Genomic DNA, 18985 nt, shown 5'->3' on the forward strand with positions numbered 1-18985 from the left:
CATCCATCTCGTCGTGGTAATCGCCCGACTTCACTCCATGAAAAATGTCGAGGCAACCTTCCACAAAGCCTTGGTCACCCCCAACGTGAGTGACAATCAGTCTGCTGCCTTTGCCAGATGGATTTTTGAGACCGGTGCTGAGGCCGCGATTTCCTGCGTCTCTGGCAGAACGCACCGTCGTGTCGACCCAGATCTTGTTGACGGTGTGTCCGGCGTTGACCCACGTTTCGTCGAGATAATAGATCGCCTTACCCTCTGCTCGAAACTTCAGGATTGAGCGGAGGTACTTCGCACGCCACACAAGGATGTCGTCCTTCTCAATGAGAAGAGAGTTGCGACTCCTCTTCTGCAGCTCGAACCCAATGTCATGCAAAAGACGGTACACAGTCGATGGACTCGGTTCCACGGCGACCTCATCATCCTTCAGCGCTTCAATGAGGGCTTCGCGTATCTTCGTGACGGTCGGGGTTTCGTTCCTTCGAAAGAAGCCGTGCACGCAGGACCGCAACGCAGACAGCACAAAAGAGTCGTACTGGACCAGGCGACGACGGGTGCCAACCGACTTTGGGCGCTTACCAGTTGGAGTTCGAAGGAGCCCGGAATTCGTGATGGCTTCCTTCTTTATGGCAACAACTGTCCGTGCTCCGACGCCAGTATACTCAGACGTCAGCTGGTATAAGTCGTTCCTCAACCTGTCCGGGTATTGTTCTCGCAGCTTGGCGTACACGGAAAGAACCATCTGCTTGCAATCGCTCGAGAGCTTGCGTCCTTGCCGATGCTTCTTCCACAAATTTATAGGTGTCGTGGCGGCTGGCTTACGTCTCGACGGCGGTGGAGATGGAGCCATGGACACTACCTCAACGATATCCACAAAGGAAATACGCTGAATAATAAAACAGAACGATAAAGTTGTAAAAAATATCTGAACACGCAGAAGAAGAAGAACGCAATCGGGCCGAGCGCGTCGAGCATTCGATTCCCCGACTACAACAACAACATGACGTCACCGAGTTAACCGGACGCGTTCGTAAATTCAACAGAAGTAAAGAAATAGACACTCAGGCTGCAAGTCTTGCGCCGTTTAAGTGGACAGTTTGACGGTACAATTGTTTTATTTGAGAGAAGATGTTAGCCAAGTCGGGAGTGCTGTATTTATTAAGAAAGCAATTCTGTTTGTGAACGACTCACTCTTCCGTGAACAAACGAACGCAGTCAGTAGGGCCTCAGTCACCACGCAGCGACTGCGTGCGATTCGTATTTTAAAATGAATCACACCAATAAATTTGGACATATGAAAAATTATAGCTCAAAACGTGCTACATCATAAGCCCTATTTAAGATGATTGGATTATCACGATTACGACGCTCGTATAGAACTTTTTCTTTGTAGACACTTTTTTGTTTATATTTGTTTCAAAAATGGCGGAGGAGCGCTTCGTGGTGGTGCGACGGTGACTGGCCAATGCGCGGCCTGTAGAGGTGGAGCCTCCGGTGCACAAGTTGGGGTGAAAAAGAGTATAGTTGGGCTGCCGTGACAATGGCTACGCCTACATCTGCTCGCCGTCTCTATTGTCACTTCTACAACCGATTGCCAGAATGGCGACACTCCGTAGGGTCCTCCCGCATGTTTGTTTGCCATTTTGGGTAGAACGCTGGACAAACAGTCAGACACACGTTCCTGACACCATAGTAGCCCTTCTAAAGCCCATGAAAACAAGACCCCATGAAAACTATGTATCAAAATGCACCAGTTGCCAGACATGCGACTCGGTATAATGTATGCATTTTATATGAGCAATAACTATGACAATAGCCATCTGTCTGTAGAAAGGCCTATGCGGTGGCAAAGGCCTGTCCCGAAGAGTCTTGCGAGGCGTGAGCCGCCTGCTCCGTGGGGTGCTCCTTGGTCCGTTCTTGGGGCTCTGGCTCAGGCTCAGGCTTGACATAAGTCTTAAAGACGGGGTCCTTGACCGGCTGCCATTCTGGGATGATCTTGGAGTGTACCCTCCAGGTACCGTACAGGTCGGAGAGGTGCTTCTCGAAGACTACGTACTCCAGGACGTCCTTTGCCATCACTTCGCTGCCGTGCATCAGGCGTCCGAAGCGGTCGTACACAGCCAGGGTCTGGGCACGGGGGTTCTGTGTTGGCTACGGCTCGTCATACCGTATCACAAATAAAACCGAATTTGCTGCTTACGCCTTCTACATCGCGAGGGCCAGTCTTTGTGCGTGTCTACGTTTTGGCTTGCATAGACAAGAGGACGACAAACATGTTTGCATGAAAAAAAGTTCACTATCTGATGTTGTACATGTTTCACTGAGATGAACTCCTAACGTAGCCTGAGAATTGGACGTTGCCAGCAATGACGCTCGAGTGGCCAACTTTCATCACTTGCAACATTTTACCCACTATCGTGAGACGAGCCAATAGTTTACCGAGTAACTTTTTGGATATTTCCTTCGGTCTCCTGTTTATGATGCAGTCTGCAATAAAGAACAGACTCCACAAGCATACAGTTAAATCACTGGCCTGGGGAGGATCGGTGGTCAAGTGGTCTAGCGCATACCAGCTCGGAGCACGTGGAGCGAAAGCTCGCACTGCAGAACCCAGGATCCTGGGTTCAATCCCCACCCCTGCCCGTTTCGATCTGGATGAGCATCATACTGGTGTACAGTCACTACTGCGTGATGCACATTAAAGACCCCAGCCTAGCGGTTGTACTGCACTGGCTAAATTGCTCATCTACAGCTGAGAGAAGAGTCGCTCGTTGAAGGCAGACTTACTTCAAGGCTGTATAAACATACCCACAACCATTTTTTTTGTTCCGAGACTGGCCCGAGGCAATGGGGAAAGACATCCTCACCCAAATGTAAAGGTGGTACGTCTAAGCTCGTTATAACAGACCTCGATTTTGACCAAGATTGTCGTAAAATGAGTATGTTGTATGCAGATATGAAGTTGAGCCAATGGTATGTGGAGGAAAATCAACTGAACTTCACAAATCGGTATGTTACATCCAAATGTCTGTTATAACCAGATCTGTTGTAACAAGCTTAGACTAATATGGAATTCTTCGCAAGGATGCTTCGGGTCACACATGGTAAGATGTGCAATGGAAGATCAGCCAGCCAGCACCTTGGGTTACCGATGTAAGGGGCAGCAGTTCAGCCAGTACAGTTTGACTGCTAACTCCATAGATCTAATATGCATCGCATCACGCACTGCTGTGCACAAAGTAAAACACACTGATGCTCCATGTATGATTACTGTACCAGTTTGGAAGAGCAAAACATGTTTTGGCTCGTAAACGAAGGATCTCCACATCAGGAATCCTCGGACCTTTCAGTCTCGTGGATGCCCCTTTCCCCCCAGACTTCCTGCCCTCGTCCCCCCGATTGTTTCTGCCTCGTTACGACAAAACCAACTCGACTAAGGGGGACTCTCTCGTCGAGGCTATGCTCAGTGCCTGTACCACATTTAAACTGCACTTAATGTGGAGAGGCACTTACACTGGGCTACGATGAATAGAAGAAATGAAAGTGCTCGAGGAGCCCCAAGGGGCACTCCAGGAAACCTGGGTCCCTAGGAGATCATACATCCTTTAACTTGGTTCATCCCTAAGCTGGGAGAGCAGTGGAAGCTACGTGCTTGTGGATCACACTCCCGCCTATGCCCACGTGCAGATGGCGAGGGTCAAGTGATGAATGGGATGAGGTTAATTGGTTGACTAGTCAGACAAGCGCGCAGCTTCCACCGCGCTATCCACTGGGAGCGAATGGAGTATATAGAGCTCCCGTATGGTCCCTAGAAGGATAATGGGTCTCAATTATCTCGCTCGAAGGTTACCTGGGAAACTATTCTCATCGATGATCACCGTCGATCGTGCATAGTATCCGACGTTGGGGGAGTCGCCTAGATGCCAGGAACTTGAGGGCACAACCCACTCAAAAAAACAAGAAAAGATCCTTCTGTGCACGAGAAAAGCGTCCTCGGGTTTTACCCTCAAATGAATGGCTACGGTGCAAGCCTTTTGAACAGCCCCGTCCAGTAAAATGAATGTGCTTGGAGGAATCGTCAAATCTTTTGGCCAGTTCACTTTTAGGAAACGGCCCGCACAATAAACATGCTTTGTTACGGCCGGGTTAAGCCGCGTACCTGCTGCGTGTGCATGCGCACGGTGACCTGGCCGAACATGTTGTCTTTGCTGATGAGGTCCTCGCAGCGCACGTGGACTGCCCTTGGCGGCTCCAGGCTTTTGATGAACTGCCAGCGCAGCATCTTGTTCACCACGTTCTGCATCAGTTCCTAGAGCAAAGGAACAACGCGTCGGCTAGCTAAATGTTGCACAATCGAGTCGTCGTTCGAGCAATCGCGCCTAAAGGCTGGTTCGCACACTTGCATTTGCTTACGACCGAGTTATCTTCGGTGATCTCTTACGATGAGAGAGAATGCACTGGCACTGTGGCACCACCTATGAGGCGGCCTTAGAGCTGCATTTTGGCACAGCGAAGGTTTTGCGGTATTTGCGAGAGGAAATGTACATACCCTACTATCGTGGGAAATGGTCGTTTATAACATCAAAAGGTTTTAGAGCGCAGCTCTTAGGGGCCCGTTCCCGACTTGAGCGGCGTCGCCGTCGGCGTCGGCGTAACCAAGGTCACCCCAAGGTCATGTGACCCCCCCAAGGTCATCCCAAGGTCACGTGACCCCCAGAGGTCACGTGACCTCTCCCCAGGGTCACGTGACCCCCCCCCCCCCCCCCGATGACGTCATCAGTGACGTCACTGATGACGTCACCGGCATCCACATCGTCATCGTCATCATCACTGATGACGTCACCGGCATCCGCATCGTCATCGTCACTGATGACATCATCGGTATCTGCATCGTCATCGTTACTGATGACGGCATCGGCATCGTCACGTGACCCGCCCCCAAGGTCACTTGACCCCCCCCCCCCCCAGTACCCTTCCCTCCTCCTCCTCAATAGCTGTGCTCTAATTCGGCGTTACAGGGAGTTGTAAACAGCTTTCACTTTTTTCGAGCCAAAAAAGAAAGAATGATGCGCCGAAAAACAAAAAAGACGATATACAGGAATTGCGAGTGCTCCACAGCTACCCAATAGTTTGTTCTCTGATTCTGAGAGATCGCGAGAGGTTGAAAGGCACTCGGTCATAAGCGGCTGCAAGTCCTTAAGCAAACTAAAAAAGGAGAAAAAAAATCGCACTCCCAACTTCCGAGTGATGTTGGGAGTGTGATTGGAGACACTAGTCCTTTAATCCGTCTAGTTTATGACGGGTATGTAGAACGCCGTATTTATTGTGACTACGAATATCTGCTAGAAAATTCTCTTTCACTTTTGCCCCAGAGAGTGGAGGCTCGTGACTTAGTTTTTCTACATAAGGTCACAAATAGTGCTAGTGACTCGGCTTGGCTCCTCTGTAAAGTTATTTTGTGTGTCAATTTTTGCTCTACCAGAGACTTTTTTTTATATATATATATATTTGTTTATTGTCCAACATTTCACTTCTTTCTCAGATCCAGGCGCTTTATAAAGGTGTTGCCACTCCAGATCTCGACATGTGCTCAGCAGCTTCCGAGCTCTCTCACCTGTTGAATAATTCACTCTTTACAGACTAATTTTCATTTTTGTGTTTCGTAATATTTTTGTGTTAGCGTGCAAGTATACCTTGTATATTATATAATAATCATGTATACTTTCGTTTCTTACTTAGTGTTCTCGTGGAAGTTCACCGATCTAAAGGCCCTTGTGTTTGTTTTTTGGTACTTTAAATCAACATGATTATCATCATCATTATTATAATTATTATTATTATAAAACTTTCAGCCCTGCAGAAGCTGGGGTCCCAGGTTGCACGGCCGACTAGCTTATTGCTGCAAAAGTGTCCAGAAAACCAAAGCAAACTACCGTAATATCCCGAGTCATCGCCCACCCCCCAACCGCCTGAAATTCGTTAAAAAAGTGGGGTGGGCCATGTCTTGGTGGGTGAGCACAAACACTTAAAAAAAACGGAAAAAACCGCCTATTTTTTCTGCGTATCTAGCGCTGATGCACAAGAGATACATCAAACTCAAAACTCGATTTAGTTTCATTGTTTTATAGAAAGAAAATGCTCACGAAAGAATATTTTACTATAGCGAAGTCCGTTGCTTGCATACGCGCTAGAAACACCGCCGATCTGCATATAGCACGAATGTTTGTGCCGTGAAGGAATGTCACCATTATGTTCTCCTAGTTCGTAAAAAAAAAAAAAAGAAAGAAAAGTCTACAAGAAAATAGAGAAACCGACCAGGCGCAACGAGCGAGCGAGCGAGCAAGCGGACCAAAGAAGCGACCAAGAGCAATGCTGGGAAAGCTGGAAAGCCGGCGGTCGCGTTGGCAAATACTTAGGCGTCGGGCCAAGTCGGGCGCCTTGTCAATTGCAAGCTCTTGCGCAACTTTCTTGTTTGGTGCGTACATACGTGCGTCCGTGCACGGCGGGCTACCAATGCACGGTTGGGACGCTCTGCAAACGTCTGTGTAGGACGTTCCAGCAAAGCTTTATTTACGCTTTGGCTTTGCCTAAAATATTGCACAACAGCGGTCGCGACGGGCGGGAAGAAGGAGCGGGTTCGCGGTGACCTTACTTCGGCGGAGACAGACCTAACACTCCGCGGTTACGTTAACAAACTCTTATTTTGTTATCTCCATCGTTTTCTTTTCGCACGGATACACGACCACTTTGGAGTCGCTCACGGAGGAAATGCGTAAACAAAAAGAAGTGTCTTTCCCTCCTTCGTCTTTGTCACGGACGTCCTCCAACTGTAAGGTCCGCGGCCGCGTCATTCGGGTAGGATGTGTGTTCGCGGATCGCAGTCCGCGCTGGGGTATTTGAAGGGGTGGGCGATGACTCGGTGTTTTTTCGGAAATCGATATTGGCCCAAAAAATGGGGTGGGCGATGGCTCGGAGATGGGCGATGACTCAGGATATTATGGTAGTATTTTATTCATTTTTAAATTTTATTATGGTTTCCTTTGTCATCTCCATTGCAAATCATGCTTGTGCAAGTTTGCAGTGCTGCTATAATAACTGCATCGCCTGCACTTTTTGTGTATAAAGCATCAGTTAGTACCTCTGCGAAATGGCACCTAATGCACTGCCACTGGAATATAAACTTGAAGCGTGTTTTATAGGCCATTATCACTTACATGAAATGAAGCCAACAGGACCAAGAGATACTGAGGAAAGGTTTGTACCTCAAGCGAAGCTACCAGTGCAAAAAAGCTAGAGTTCCTGTATAGGCTACCTACGGGAGCCAGAGTTGCGCGTCTGCTTTCTGTGCTCTACCGCACCGCTATTCGCCGAGATCCAACCATGCGAGGAGCAAAATCTAAGTGCCGTGCACGAAAGCAACCGATACAACCGCTTCGCCAGCGTTGCACGCGCCCCAGCATATGTTCCCCTGCTTTTGCCTCCTCTTTTCTTGTTTTCCAGGTAAGGAGGAGGAGAAGTGCGCCGCGCACTGCCAACGCGCGTCGTCGCTATTTGCTGAACTTAGTCGCGGGACGGGCAAGAATTTCAAACCATGCAAGAAAAGCCAGCGTTGCGGGTATGAATGAGCAACTCTGGCTCCGGTAGGGAGCCTATACAGGAACTCTAAGAGAAGTCAACCAGTGGTACCACAGCAGAAATGATGAGAAGTACAGCAACTAAAAGTCAATTATCATTTGCACCCTGGCTTCTGCGCTGGCATAGTAATGGGAAGGAGATATAACGTTGTGCCTGAAGCGGCTAACTTTAGAACTACACCCATAGGGATAACAGAGGCAATGACGCAGGCTCATGTTCTCCCATCGCCCGTGGAGAGGCTCCTTTGTACTCACTCCGGCCTACGTGAGCAGCACAGCATGCATCGTACACGTGACCAGCACCTGCTCGGCACAAAGGCCAAATTAGCCGGAAGCTTGTATCTTCCGACGACTGCTTTCAAAACCAAAACGTCACTCCGTTCATTGCCTTTTTACATTACGTAAAGAATCATGTCCACCGACCTTGTGTTGGGTAAACACCGGGCTCTGGGGAAAACAAACTGGAAAGAGCACACACTATAATTCTGTCTCCTCGCCAATGGCCAATACTAGCACGAGCCCACCTGAAGAAAACAGTGACATCACCACTGTGCTCCAAGGCAAGACACAGTAGCTGTTCAGTTTAACACACTAGCAGACAAAAATGAGTAAGGAACAGTAAACCTCTGCATGGCAACATTTTGTCAATTGAAGCTCCACCCAAACGTTTTCACTGAGAGCACTATCAGCGTTTATGTGCAAGGAGACCCAATAAAGAGAAGACAGACAACTTACTGGATAGCAGTTTTCTGTCACCAGCTCGTGAAGCTTGTCTTTATTCTTCCTGAAAAGCAAACATTTATGAGCTATTACTCTCGGGGCTACAATAGCTTCAATAACACCACCCGAGGTGGTCGCTCGTTCCCCCCTGGCTGGGAGTTATTAAACCCTTTGCACAGCCACCAGCTAGCCAGAAAGGCTTCATTCAAGCCGTTGCAGCCTTGGTTTAACAACATTCTTTTTTTAGGGCAATAATACTCGGTTATTATGAAGTAAAAACCAAAATCACTTCTCAATCTTCATCTGCATGCAGATAGTTGTCGCTACACTAAAACCACAGAATGTTCATACAGTACTGAAAGTCCTCAGCTTTGTTTCAGAGCCGCATCACAGTAGAGCAATCGACAGCTTCAAAATGGCAGCGCCGAATAATTTAATCGAACTAGGATGGGCAAACCTGGCAGAGCCTGGTCGCCACCAGGCAGACGTGCTCGCATTCCCCTTCTGAAGACTAGGTAATAGGCTACTTGAGATAGAAAGCCCCAGCAAAATCCAACATACTTATCACCATTCGATCGATTATAGTTCACCAGCCGTTTGGGGTTCCCACACAAATGTTTCACATATGTTACTTGCTTTATTTCCTTTCCCGCTTTCAGGATGGCCAGCATCGGGTCGATTCTGCGGTGAAAGCGGATTATATCGAATGCAGTACTTGGAACATTCAGTGGCTCTAGTTTTCACTGGGAACTATGTAGTAGTAGAAATAGCTGCCAAAATTAAAATAGTTTCCTAAATTTTTGTTGCTTGGAAAAGTGAAATGGTTGTGAGAAGTGTTTTGTTTTACTGGAAACACTAAAACAAAGCCTAAGTGACACAGAAGGAAAGCAAAACGGAGTATATGATGAGCTTGTTTTGTGTTTATTTCATTTTTCGTGTGTTCTGCACTCCAGATGACAAGATATAATGAATTCTGCTGCTTCCAGGAGATGTGAAGCGTCCAAGTCGGCCTGACTGGATAACCCTGAGGTTTCCTGGGATTTTTTTGCAAAGGTCTATTGCAGTGGTCACTGTGCACAGCGCTCATGACCCAATCGAAAGGTTCTCAAACTTCTTGGTTTCAATGAACCTCTAGTGGCTACCGTCAGTGGCAACCGAGGACACTTTCTCTCCACTCATTTTTGGAATACAAGGGGCATTCATAAAGTCTGCGTTATTGGCAGCAAAAAAAAGAATACCGCTAAAACGTGCATTGCAGGACAAGCCTACGTTCCTGTAGTTTTAGCACATTCAAAAGGTTTCTCTCACAATGCCTAATGCTTTGCAGATAAGGAAGGTCCCTGTCCACTGGATTTTATGACTGCTCATGCCTACACAAAAACCGGCCCAAAAGGAATCTATGATGTAAATGTTGCAGCTTTCCCAAGCCAACCTTGACGAATTCTTTGATTACTTGATCACCATGCATGAGTGTTGGATATACCAAAATAACCTCGAGACAAAGAAACAAGACAAAAGTGGAGCATGCGGGCTGAACACCGTCAAGAAAGGCGAAAATGAAGTTGTCATCGGGGAAGTTGACCATTACTATATTCTGAGACTACAATGTTTTGCTCCTAACAGATTACGCCCGTGAGGGCCAAACAGGCACAGATAAATATTAACGGCACTTCCAGACTAGCTTACGGGAGGTTATCACGCGTCGCTGGAACCTGTTGAAGGAAGTGCGTTTGGTTCACCACACGCACGTAGCCAGTGGGAAGGCCCACAAGGCCCGCCCGCCCCCCCCCCCCCCCCCCCCCCCCCCCCCTTGGAATCTTCCACTTTGCTGAGACCTCCCCTCCCCCTCATACAGCATTTTGTCATGGACAGCCTGACCGACCCCCCCCCCCCCCCCCCCCCCCCCCGAAACAAAACCCTGGCTGCGTGCCTGGTTCACCATTATGCACCAGCTCATTCTCCGCAGCAGACAGTGACGCATGCGGCTGCTTTAGGCTACGAAATTCTGCCTCCTTTCATTACACCCTGACACCCAGTGACTTCTGCCTTCTTCCTCTCATGAAGAACCCGCTGCACGGCAGGGTTCTTCAAGAGTCAGAAATTAGAACTTCTACAACCAGGGTATTTGCCAGCTCAGCCATCGGTGGGAGAAGTATGTCGCCTTGGATAGTTCATGTCTCGTGATAGACGAACCTCACCACTGACACTCGAGATTCCAGCTCTCTCTTTCTTCGCAGTGATAATATGAACTTTATGAGCACCCCTCGTAAAACAGCTGGAGAGTTTGCACCCACAATGCTTACGCATATACTAGGAACCAAGTTGGAGGTATTTGGATTAACTATAATCAAACTCTGGACACTGAACAAACACTCGACTGGGAGTAGCAATAATTGAGAGTACCTAGCTGCTCCAAGAATGCATCGAAATAACTTGGGAAACCAAATCTGGGAGTCTGTGGCCTAAACAATGATGGCATGACCCTCAGCAAAATAACTAATATCAACATGCTCTTATGATTTACACTTGTTCCAGCCATCTACCATTCCTGTTCTATTTCACATGCAGTTACAGCGATATCAGCTACATCTCTCCTGCAGCAGGCTGAACATGTTGAAGCAACTAAAGAAGAGAAGGAAAACAATGAAACAATATCCTTCTCTTGGTGTCACCTTTCGCGTACCTGTTTAGGGTTGCTTCAAAATGTTCAGCACACACCAGCTCACTTGCACACAGAAGGTGCCATGGGTGCTCTCTCTTTCTTGTGACCCTCGTCTATTTTAGCCCTACTTTTTCTCTGCTTTTAAAATCTTTCTCCTATACTGGTGCCCCTATAATATGTATGCTGTGGAAGTTTGTCTGCTCCTTGTATTTCTTTACCCCCCAGATGAGCTTACATGCGTTTGTTTCCCCCCAACCTCAACGAAAGATGGTGCACGCCTGGCTACCTCCTCGTCGCACATTCCCCGCACATTCTCTACATTGCCCTCTGATTGTCATGCCCCTCCTTGCGTTTCGACGTGCCAAAGATGCATTTTGAAACACTTCCTCGGTGTACATCTTCAGTGTCTATTATCCTAATGTAATAGAGACACACAACTAGCCACCCTGATTACGGGGCAATGTCGAACAGCTATGCCCACAAACAGCACGAAGGAGGCTGACTCACTCGGCAAGTGCCCGGTGAACGTCGATGTAGATCTGCTGGGCCTGCTCCGCAAACTCCGCCAGGTGAAAGTCGTCCTCGTAGGAACGGATCTTGCGGACGTTCATCACCGATCGGCCTTTTTTCTCGAGGCGGCGCATCCTTTGCATGGCGCCCTGTCAACAATGTCAAGAGCAAGTGACGTGCGTGACACGCATCTGTGAGCGGTGATTACGTCGAAACGTGCCGATGCCACGCCCGTTCAAATCGAAATCGAACACACGATCAACTGGTCTGCAGACGCAGCTTTTGCTCGATGCAAGTGTCGTTGCCCGAGCGGCCATTGTGTTCGATACTTCTAGTTCTGACATTTAACTCCAGGTGTTGCGCATAAATTTTTATTTTTAAGTACCGTAATATCCCGAGTCATCGCCCATCCCCGAGCCATCGCCCACCCCATTTTTTGGGCCAATATCGATTTCCGAAAAAAACACCGAGTCATCCCCAACCCCTTCAAATACCCCAGCGCGGACTCTGCGATCCGCGAACACTCATCCTACCCGAATGACGCGGCCGCGGACCTTACAGTTCGAGGACGTCCGTGACAAAGTAAACAAAGGAGGGAAAGACACTTCTTTTTGTTTACATCCGTGAGCGACCCCAAAGTGGTCGTGTATCCGTGCGAAAAGAAAACCATGGAGAAAACAAAATAAGAGTTTGTTAATGTAACCGCGGAGTGTTAGGTCAAAGTCTGTCTCCGCCGAAGTAAGGTCACCGCGAACCCGCTCCTTCTTCCCGCCCGTCGCGACCGCGGTTGTGCAATATTTTAGGCAAAGCCAACGCGTAAATAAAGCTTTGTTGGAACGCCCTACACAGACGTTTGCAGAGCGTCCCAACCATGCATTGATAGCACGCCGTGCACCGACGCACGCATGTACGCACCAAACAAGAAAGTTGCGCAAGAGCTTGCAATTGACAAGGCGCCCAACTTGGCCCGACGCCAAAGTATTTGCCAACGCGACCGCCGGCTTTCCCGCTTTTCCAGCATTGCTCTTGGTCGCTTCTTTGGTCCGCTTGCTCGCTCGCTCGCTCGCTCGTTGCGCCTGATCGGTTTTTCTATTTTCTTGTAGACTTTTCTTTCTTTCTTTTTTTTTTTTTTTACTAACTAAGAGAACATAGTGGTGACATTCTTTCACGGAACAAACATTCGCGCTATATGCAGATCGGCAATGTTTCTAGCGCGTATGCAAGCAACGGACTTCGCTATAGTAAAATATTCTTTCGTGAGCATTTTTTTCTATAAAACAATGAAATTAAATCGAGTTTTGAGTTTGATGTATCTCTTGTGCATCAGCGCTAGATACGCAGAGAAAAATAGGCAGTTTTTTTCCGCTTTTTTTCAAGTGTTTGTGCTCACCCACCGAGACATGGCCCACCCCACTTTTTTAATGAATTTCAGGTGGTAAGGGGGTGGGCGATGACTCGGGATATTACGGGTAATATCCTTTTTTAATTATGCTTGGAAAATGTCTCCTCAGTCAGGCCTCTCCCTGGAGCACTCAAGAGTGAAATGCAAGAATAGAGAGGACGGTCACAACAGACCAACTAGAAAGCACTTGGCAAGGACAAGAGGCAATTAAATATGTAAACAGATTTTATAGATACGGTATCATCAGTATGGCGAGAAGGACTTAAAAATTTGGTCCAGAAAAGAAGCAACCAACCAATGAATTGTAACACCTACAATCACTTAACTTGCCTACTAAAAATTCAGCTGATTCTATTAATTGGCAGAGAGCAATAAAGTTCAACTATAGTGTCACTAGCAGCAGAATTGTATTATAGTATTGAAACTGTGATCTCACCCCACTATACATTGAATCGAGCATCATTATTTTTTCGATAAAGACGGTTCAATGGATTCTTATTTTAATGCACTCTGCCACCAAGGCACTTCAAGCTAAAATCGAGCGAGGCTTGCTCTTGTCCTTGTGCCTTGCTGCAAACACAAAAAAAAGGGGACAGGACAACAATTTCTCAACAGCGACTTCTCGAGACATTGTCCAGTTCCCTTTTTTTTGTCTGTGTCTCATGTCTCTGGGTTTCCGCTTAGTAACTATGCATCACCAGCTAGCCTGCACGGTAACTTTTATTAATGCGAAAGCATTATCTACCCCATGGAGCGGAGCCGGCGGCGCCTGTAACCGCAAAAACAAATGTGAAAGATATGCCTATTTTCCCATTGGCTGAGTAAAAAGGCTCCTAAAAAGCGGCCGCTTCACGAAAGCGCGTGCTCGGCCGCCGCCCTCATGTCAGGCGTTGCCATGGGTGGGTGGGGAGTGGGGGGGCTGCAGTTGCTTCTGTTCCCCTCGACATTGAGGAACATGGCAGCGCCTGAGGCATCTCCATCGTCGGCGGACGCAACCTCGGCAGTAGCAAAACGTCCACGCCAGTACACCGCAGACAAACTAAGGGAGCGGAAGAACGACATTCATGCTTTCGCATTCACAACTCATAAGAAGTGGTGAGGTGTGCTCGGAATTTTTTCACAAACACTTTACAATGTACACAGTTCTATAAAAGCATATGAGGGCACGCTTTTTCAGTCATGATCTTGCACACATATTTTGGGTATTGTGCTTGTGCACCAAAATTTGGAAGTAAACTAGAGTCTTCAAAAAGTCTAGATGATTCCTGTGAGTGTGATTTCCTTTCAGCATGTAGTGAAAAACACGTATGTCTGAGCACACTGACCTCTTGCGACAGGAGGGACATCTTGCCGTCGCCTTCAGGAGGCACGTAGGGATCGAACAGACCGCCTATGAATAAAGAAAAGGTATGTTGTGGTCAATGTTTTTCCACTGCTAAAGTATTAGCTCTAGTAAGTGCAATGTTGGAATGGCCAACAAGAAACTAACAGACAGTACATATTAGGGACTGGATGTAACGATGCAATGTGTGCTCCTCATGCCTTTTAACATACAGCAGCAATTCTGGTAAATGCCATTACCAGACAATGGCAACAAACAGAATCAGTTTACTTCTTGGTAGTAGTAGCCAAGGGACAACCAAGTGGGTACACAAAAAAAAAAAAAAAATCTTTCTTTTTGTGATTTATCAAACGAGCGTAGGAACATAGAAATTCCATGGAATAAACGATTGATGCATGGCTGTGGTGAGCCATACTTTTGTGGTTTACTTAACGTGGTAAAATTTCAAAGCAACTCCAGTCCTGTATAAACTCGAAACAATTGCCTGTCCGCATCTAAAATTCTGGAAAGCTTTTTCAGCAGAAAAAGTGACATTTCAGTATCTCACTGCATGAAAGCAATCGGTTGAATGCACTCTGAAAATTTAAATTTGTAAAGCTCAGACGGTGCTTTTTTTTTTTTTTTGGCACATACCATGTATCTAAATTAAGGCACTCTTGACCTATTGCCTGAGACTCCTGTATGCAGAATGCATTTCTGACATATAAACGCATATCTGGGCATGACACAAAAAGACAACTACACGTTTACGATTTTGCTTATTTTCTATCCTACAGTGAGGGGACTTTTCTCTTATGTAAACCACAACACTGAAGCTGGCGGCACATGACATGACATCAGGTAATGACATCACGCTATTGAGTCATGGTGTCATATGATGTGAGGTCACGTGGCACCACAGTGTCATGTGACTCGCGGCGTGAAGTCATAGTGTTATGTGACGTCACGGTGTCAACCACAACATTTGATCCGGTATTACTGGGTTTCATAGTGTAACGAAACGTCGCGTAGCACTGTGTCGTGCAACGTGAGTACGTGACTTGTAGTAGCGTTCCGCTAAATTTGACGGGACATAAGCCCGCTTAAAGTAGTGTGAGTAGTGTGTGACGTCCCGTCTGCGTTGCTTCCGTCGGCACGGATCCGACTAGTGCAATGACAGTGGCATGGTCGTGGTGTCTGGAGCGCGTCTCCGCACGTGCTTACCGCAGCCTCAAAAGTGGTCCCTCAACTACCACCTACCGAAGTCAAAAAGTTCCAGGCTGCCGCCTGCCACGTTCCTGGCAGTGGCATGGGGGCGGTGATAGACGCTGCGGATGCCCGTCGCATGGACGGATGCCAACGGCCATACCCTTTATAACGAGCGGTAGCTACAGTAAGTTACAGATGAAGAAGGTAGTGGCAAATATCCCTCAAAGGGATTCATATATCCCTCCGCCACCTCCGCATCCAATAGCGTCCCATCGTTTCCGTGACGTCGCGGCCAACGCGGGAGGAGGGTCTTGCCTTTCTGTAAATATTTGCCTTATCTTTTGACTTTGACTTAGCGTTGTGGAAGCCACGAGAGGGAGATTAGAGTTTTCCCCCTCCGATGGAAACAAATACGACTTTCGGAGGTTAGGTTCCCCCTTCGATGGATACAAAGGCTACTTTCAGGGGCTCGGTTCCCTCTCCGATGAATACGAAGGTCGCTTTCTTAAAAAGTGGGGGTCGGAGACAAGTTGGCATCACTCTGTAGCCAATATCTATCCATTGAAGCGGAACAAGGGGCCTTTCCAGTGAACTATTCTTTCGACTGCAGAGGGATTTGAAACGGGTGCATCATGCTTGTGGGAGGAGCTTCTCCTATCTTCTTGACTTGTAACCGACAATAGCACCGCCTAGCCTGCCGTTGGCCACTCCATTGCCGGACGGCCGACAGAAACCAAAGCAGGCGCGAGACGAGATGCCGTGACGGCGGCAAGCCCTACGTCTGCTTACATTTTAGAGCGCAGCTCTTAAGCGCCCGTTTCCGGCTTGAGCGGTGTCGCCGTCGCCATCAGCGTAACTGAGCGGTGCATTATGAGAAACATCCCATAATGCGTCGCGGTGACATTTCAGCATCGTGCCAAGACGTCACCGCACCGAAACGTCACCGTGGTGCATTATGGGACGTTTCCCATAACGCACCATGCAAACGTTACAGCACAGTGCCGAAACGTCACCGTGGTGCCGAAACGTCACCGTGGTGCATTATGAGACATTTCCCATAATGCACCGCGCGGACGTTTGGGCACCGCGCCGAAACATCCCGTAACGATGTGCGTTTCGCGCATGAAAGAAGGAGGAAGAAAAGAGGAGAGGCTACGGATGAGGAGGAGGGGCATTCTGTCCCCTCCGTATCCTCCCCTCCTCCTCCTCAAGAGCTGCGCTCTAAATTGGCGTTACAGGAAGTTGTTAACGTCTTTTTTCACTGGCATTTCTACGACAAACGCTGGGGTCGCGACATCCTACAGCATGACACGCCGGCTCTCACGACTCTATTTGTTGCCACTTTGGGACCAGTCGGAGACGCTTTCCAGGCACTGTAGCAATGCTACAGCTATCGTTCGCCCCGTAGCTAATAGTGTGCTGGAAGCTGCACACCCCCTGGACCAGTCAATCTTTTGCCACGCGATCGTGCTTCTGCCCCATACCCACGCGCAAAGAGTGAGGTCGGGTGACGAAAGGGAGGCAGTTCATTGGTCCGGCGAGTGGATAGTTCCTACCTCGCCGACAGCTCAGGGGTGAACGGAGTACTTGCAAGCCCCAACTTCACTTTCATTCAAATATCTTCCGCACTAACAATGTTTTAGTTACGTCGAAAATTGCCCAAGACCGCGATAAAAGATGGGAAACGTTGCAAACAAAAAGAAGACGGGGAAAGGAAACATTCTGTTTTCCCTCTACCTATTTCTTCTACCAAGTTTCCTATCTTTTATCGCAATCTCGGGTGATTTTATCCGACATCCACCAACTCGCCCGCACACTCCCTGCATTTTCGTAAGTGTTTAAGTAATAGTATGGTGCCTGGCACGCATCTCCGGCCGGTGCGTCCACTGCGTCCAAAAAGGTGGTCCCTCGATTTCTGCCCAACGACGTCGCAGAAGTGTTGCGTCGTCGCCGGTTCCCCTGTGGGTCGCTCTTCGCCTCGACGTACCGCGGAAGCTTTCGCAGTCGGTGCATGGGACGCCGCGACTACAGGAACGCTCGCGTTCACTCGTAATTTTTATCGGGACTTCCAGCGCCGACTCCCGGTATCGCAACATCCGACAGTGTGACACTCTAGCTTCTGCGACATCATTTGTTGCCACTTCGGGACACTTTTGATGCAAGGACGAAATATGTTTCGCCGAACGCACCGGTCGAAGACGCATTCAAGGCACCTTAGTAATAGTACTACGACGTGGGGATCACGTCGACGGACGACCACGCTTGGCCTTCGGCGTCGGAGGAGCGTCCTTGCGACCCGGCGTGCCGATGCCAGTCGTCGGCTCACCCGAACAGCTTGTGTAGATTGGCCTCTCCATCCACACCCTTCCGGGAGCGACGCCCTTCTCCTTGAGTTTTGATCGTGCCTCTTCGGGAGTGAGTCTGTCTTTCATCCGGAACTGCTCGAAGTCAGGCAGCTCTACTTTTATGACCTACGGAGCAGAGGCAGCACGGGGCATGGTGTCAGTCCAGGTCTCTCTTATTAATCGGGAAACGGTTAAAGTTATTTGATTTGTGTGCGCGCCCCAACTTGGCTTGTTGGACCGAGCTTGTGTCCCGCAAAACCCGCGTTAATACTATACGCACCCGAAGTTCGCTTATGGCTCAAACTTTCGTTGAATATGCATGACGATCGGCAACTGACCAACGACATGGCGCAAAATTTTTAGGGGGTTTAAAACTCCAAAAGAGGAAAGAGAGCAACGTGTAACATGATTTAATATTGGGTCAATTTAACGGGCGAAAACGATGCATAAATCAGCTGCACGCGCGAATTTTAGGTAAATGCATAGTGTCCCTGTCGTCCATGTGAATAATGGTTTGGCTTATACGCTTGAACAAAGTGACTACTGCTAAGCGTACTTTAAGTTACGGTCTGTATTAATCGATCATTCATCAAAAATTATTAAAAGTGACGTGGGAGGCAGCTGACCACACCGTCTTCGAGACAGTGTTGTGTGTCAACGTTGCCCTCAGTTTCGTATCTGCGTAATCAAGTTTGCTTAGGTTCGGGCTTGCCTTTTCTCTTCTTTGCTTCTTCCATTTCGGATTCCAGTGCTTGGCAAACCTCTGCTGGACATAGACTGCTTGCCCGGAACCACGAAGTAGCTGCAAAAAACAAATAAGGATGCTGTAAATAATGATTTCTTTGGCAGCGAAAACAGATTCGTCGCTCGAATAGCTAATCCTCCAACCTGCGACGCACATTTCAAATGTTTGGTTCGGGACACATTACATTTTGCGATTACAAGCGATGTAGTAAATAGATAGGCAATAATCGTACTTTCAATAAGCCTTAATGTTGTGAGCATGCATGTGCAAACACGAATCCTCATAGTTATGACATCCTTACCGCGTTGCTGAACACATTCAGGCGAAGCCGCAGCATGAGGTTACCGCAGTGAGCGGCCATTTTAACATTCTGGAGGCCGCCATTTTAAAAAGAAAACTCCGCGACAAACAAGCGCGGTAAAAAATAAAATAATCTCAAT

General features: G+C 48.1%; 1 protein-coding gene across 1 annotated transcript; it reads right to left on the bottom strand.

Annotated features, from left to right (window-relative positions):
• Positions 1–1761: 1761 nt before the first annotated feature.
• On the bottom strand, positions 1762–18942 carry LOC8053057 (probable 39S ribosomal protein L45, mitochondrial). The gene is made up of 8 exons (XM_002434369.5): positions 18847–18942; positions 18513–18602; positions 17782–17926; positions 14251–14315; positions 11521–11672; positions 8367–8415; positions 4157–4306; positions 1762–2124 (listed from the first exon to the last, which is right to left on the bottom strand). The coding sequence occupies exons 1-8, from the start codon at positions 18904–18906 to the stop codon at positions 1834–1836; spliced, it is 1002 nt and encodes a 333-aa protein (XP_002434414.3). The 5' UTR covers positions 18907–18942; the 3' UTR covers positions 1762–1833.
• Positions 18943–18985: the final 43 nt, after the last annotated feature.

Source organism: Ixodes scapularis, unplaced genomic scaffold (assembly GCF_016920785.2).
Source record: "Ixodes scapularis isolate PalLabHiFi unplaced genomic scaffold, ASM1692078v2 PGA_scaffold0__279_contigs__length_252992795, whole genome shotgun sequence".
NCBI classification, from domain to species: Eukaryota; Metazoa; Arthropoda; class Arachnida; order Ixodida; family Ixodidae; genus Ixodes; species Ixodes scapularis.